At 62.8% G+C, this 3951-nt stretch overlaps 1 protein-coding gene across 1 annotated transcript in view; it reads left to right on the forward strand.

Moving 5' to 3' along the window:
* The first annotated feature begins 3118 nt into the window (after window positions 1-3118).
* Window positions 3119-3951, forward strand: part of DTX4 (deltex 4, E3 ubiquitin ligase) — a 5613-nt gene continuing 4780 nt past the window's right edge. The window contains exon 1 of the mRNA XM_014940692.1: window positions 3119-3869. Coding sequence (XP_014796178.1) covers window positions 3253-3869 — 617 coding nt within the window. The 5' untranslated portion in view covers window positions 3119-3252. The remainder of the gene's footprint in view (window positions 3870-3951) is intronic.

The following is a 3951-nucleotide window of genomic DNA, read 5'->3' on the forward strand; positions in this document are numbered from 1 at the left end:
CTCCGTGTCGCCGGCTGCCGCGCGGCCCCGCCTGCCCGCCGCACCGGGCTCCCCCGGCTGGCCCCGCGCTGCCCCGGTGCCCGAGGGTCCCGTCCGGCACGGCACGGCACAGCGCTCGCTGCCCGCCGGGAAGCTGCCCCGCACCGTGCGGCGCCTTCCCGCGCTGCCCCGCCTCGCCCCGCTCCGCCGCGTCCCTGCCTCGCGCCGTGCCCCCGGGACCCGCCCGGCCGCTCTGCCCGGGTCCCCGCTGCCCAGTCGGGTGCCTTCCTGCCTGACGCGGCTGACCGGGATTTGCGCTGTGTTCCCGGGTGCTCATTGTGTGGCGCCGGTTGGCGCAGAGTTGCACCGTGCGGTGCCTTGCTGCCAGGGCTGGTGTTGCACGGCGCTGCCTGACCTGGAATTGCATTGCACGGTGTTGCACAATGCTGTGCTGCTGGGGCCCACGCTGCATTGCACGGCCTGATCTGGGGCTGGGCTGGGCTGCGCTGCCTTCCCCAGCCCAGTACGGCACTGTGCTGCCTTGCCCTGTGCCATGGCCCATCTCCTGTTGCGTTGCTGGCTGTGCCACTGAGCTGTGTTACGCTGCCTGATCCTGGATTGCATCCACTGGTCCTACGCTGCCTTGCACTACCCTGCTCTGCCTGCCCGAGACTTGCTCAGCTCTGCTTCTCAGTGCCCAGGGTCGCCCACTGCCAGCTTGCATTATGCCATCCTGCCTGGTCCCCAGGTGCTTGCCGTATCCTCTGATGCCCGCCCCTGTCCACGTGTCCCCAGACTCTTGCGGGGTCCTGCTGCCCAGCCTCCTCCCTGTTGCACTGCTATGGCCTTTTCCTCTCCCAGCCCAGGGTCCCTTTGTGCATGGAGCCCATCTCCTCTAGACCTTTCCCAGAGCCCGGACCCACCATACCCAGCTTCCCCTGTGCTATCTCAGAGCTACCATCCGCCCCAAAGGCCAGGTGTTGTTCAGCATTTGGGGGCTAAATCTTGTCCTGGGTCCTGGCAGCCCATGGGGGTGCCCATGGTGGGGGCAAAGGCAGATAGGGTCTGCTCAGGGAGGGCACAGGCAAGTGGGGGCTCCCCAGAGTGGTTGCTTGGGCAGGCAAAGAGGGGTATTTGTGGTGGTGGTGGCAACAAGCAGGCACGGAGGTCACCAGGGTGATGGCAGCGGGGAGGAATACAGCCTTAGGGGTGTCTGGGATGTGGGGCAGAGGCACCCATGGGGGAGAGGTTGTCACAGGGGACTTGTGCCCCCCCAAGACTCCGGTGGTGGCCATGGGAAGGGGACCAGCCAATGTCCCGTGTTCCTGGGACAGGGGGTGCTGGGTGCAGTGGGGTCCCAGACATGGTCCTTTGTCTTCCTTTCCTCATCAGCGCCCAGAGCTGATGGGGACCCTCCCCTGCCTGGGGGTGTGGGGGACAAGGGACCTCTGCGGCAGGGCTGGGGGCCAGCCTCTGAGGGCTATTGTTGCCTGGGGAGGAGGCCTGAAAGGGGGATTGTTCTGTCTCTCTTCGGGTTGTCGGGGATGTTGGTATTTTGGGTCATTAAACAGTTCTGATTTGGGGGGGTCGCGACCCTGGCAGGCCCTGAATAGCTATTGTCCCTTTTCTTCCCGTGCTGAATGGGAGGCTGGCTGGCCGTGCTGGGCTGGGGGGATGCACAGTGTTCCCACACCGCCGCCCGGGGACTGCCAGATGCCGCATGTCGCCACTGCCGCCCTCCCCACCTCACACCAGATTAGGATAAATCACTGCCCCACTCCCCTCCAGCTGCACTTTGTGCCTCCAGCACCGGTGGCTTTCCTGCCCTGGGTGCTCCTTCACAGGACGCTGGCCTGGCTTGCCTGGGTGCAGTTGCACCTCATTCTGCATTTCAGGGTGCTTGATGTGTGCCTGTGGTTAGTGCTAACAAACAGCTTTTCCTTTTTAGCCCACTTTTTTTGTGTGGCAAGTGGTCCTGTGTGGGGACCGATGGTGGTGGCTGCTCCCAGTGGGGAGGTGGGGGTGAAAAGGGACTGGAATTCTTGCAGGCTTTGCAAGACACGTGGTGAAAAGCCGAAGAAGCAGGCTTATTATTTCTTCTCTTTGAGCTTTTTTGTTCCTACCTCTGGCAGCGGGACCAAGCCATGGGGTTTTGCAGAAGAGCATGGAGGCAGTGATGTTTGTGAGCTAATCCCACCTATTAACCAAACAACTCTGGGTGCTAGTAGCATGCTCAGGACAGGCCCCAAGGCTGACCCCAGCCGTGTTCAGCCGGCTCTGCTGTGCCATGAAACGTCCCAAAGAGGAAGGCTTTTTCCTCATTGTAGACGCTTCCAAAATTTGCGTCATGCTTTGAATGCATCCTTGTCGACTGGGAGCAGTAGGAAAGGAACCGCCTAGCAAAAATAAGGGATGCAAGCCACAAAGCCTTCATGCTTTGTGCTCTCATCCCATTTGTAATGCTCGCTGATGGCGGAGCAGGAGCCGGGCATGGGCCCCTGCTCAGACTCCTTTGCTCAGCATCGTGGAGATTTTTCCTGTCCCGTGGGCTGGGTTGTTGTCATGGGCCAGTTTGGCAGCTGCAGGACGGGTGGCCTGGCGCAAGCCCTGCTCCCCTGCACATGTGGGTGCCTACACAAGTCACTATGGCGGAGCTCAGAGCTGCCCCTTAAATCCTTTATTCCCCTGTCCTGAGCTGAGAGGCAGACAGGGCCCTGCAGGAGTCCGGTGCCTACATGCCTGGTGTCATCAGGGTCCTGTGGGAGATCCCTGGGAGCAGGTTGGAGCCGCTGAGCTTGTGGTTCTGTTTCCCTATCAGGGCTGAGCGGCTGCAGGCTGGGGCTGGGCGGGCGGCTGCCGCTGTAGACCAATGGGGGTGAAATCTGCCCTCCCCTCACTCCCATCACACTGGGGGTGCACCCAATGCTGTGTGTGTACAGCCTGGGGACTCCCTGGCCCTTCAGGTGCACCAGCAGTGGGGCAGCTTCAGGCAGTGGCCTGGGGAACCCACAGCACAGAAGTCCTCTGGCAGGGTGGGGACAACAGCTGAGCCGGGAAGCTATCCTGTCCCCACGCTGAGCAGCACTGGTGGGGCAGGTTGGAGCGGTTTCGCTCCCTGCCCACAGGTGAGTGCCAGGGTCTGACGGCATCTCTCGCCCTCCCTCAGGCACTATCCGCCCTGTCCGGCGCAGCTACTACGACCCGTCATCAGCGCCAGGCAAGGGAGTTGTGTGGGAGTGGGAGAATGACAGCGGGTCCTGGACACCCTACGACATGGATGTGGGCATCACCATCCAGCGCGCCTATGAGAAGCAGCATCCCTGGGTGGACCTGAGCACCATTGGCTTCTGCTATGTCATCGACTTTGCCACCATGGGCCAGATCAACCGGCAGACCCAGCGCAAGCGCCGCGTCCGCCGACGCCTTGACATGGTCTACCCACTGGTCTCGGGCACTCTGCCCAAGTCACAGTCCTGGCCAGCCAGCCCTGGGGCGGCGGCAGCCCCCCCGGTCCCCGCCTGCGCCTGTCCCCAGTGCCTCTTGGTGATGAGTGTCAAAGCCACAGTGTCGGCCACTGGCCCCAGCACCGCCACGCTGCAGACCCGCAAAGCCCCTTCTGTGCCACCTGCTGCCCCCAAAGCCGCAGCACCGGCCCCAGGGGCCAAGGCGCCTGACAGTATGACCGCAGCGCGTGGCTCCCTGAAGCCGCTAGCTGCCCAAGGGGGCCGGCGGCAGGCAGCCAGCACGCCCACCTTGAGCTCAGCCAGCTCCAATGCCAGCCCCCCTGGCGCCGGCAGTGGGAAGGCATCCCGTCCTGGCCTCAGCACCCTGAACCGCAGCCACCTCCAGCGTCTGGCCATTGCCCAGTCCCGGGTGCTCATTGCCTCTGGGTGAGTCCTGTTATATGTGGGCGAGAGGGTAGTTGGGGGGAAAAAGAAGCAGCACGATTTTTTTTTTTTTTTTTTTTTTTTC

This window comes from Calidris pugnax, unplaced genomic scaffold (assembly GCF_001431845.1).
Source record: "Calidris pugnax isolate Ruff unplaced genomic scaffold, ASM143184v1 scaffold98, whole genome shotgun sequence".
Classification (NCBI taxonomy): domain Eukaryota; kingdom Metazoa; phylum Chordata; class Aves; order Charadriiformes; family Scolopacidae; genus Calidris; species Calidris pugnax.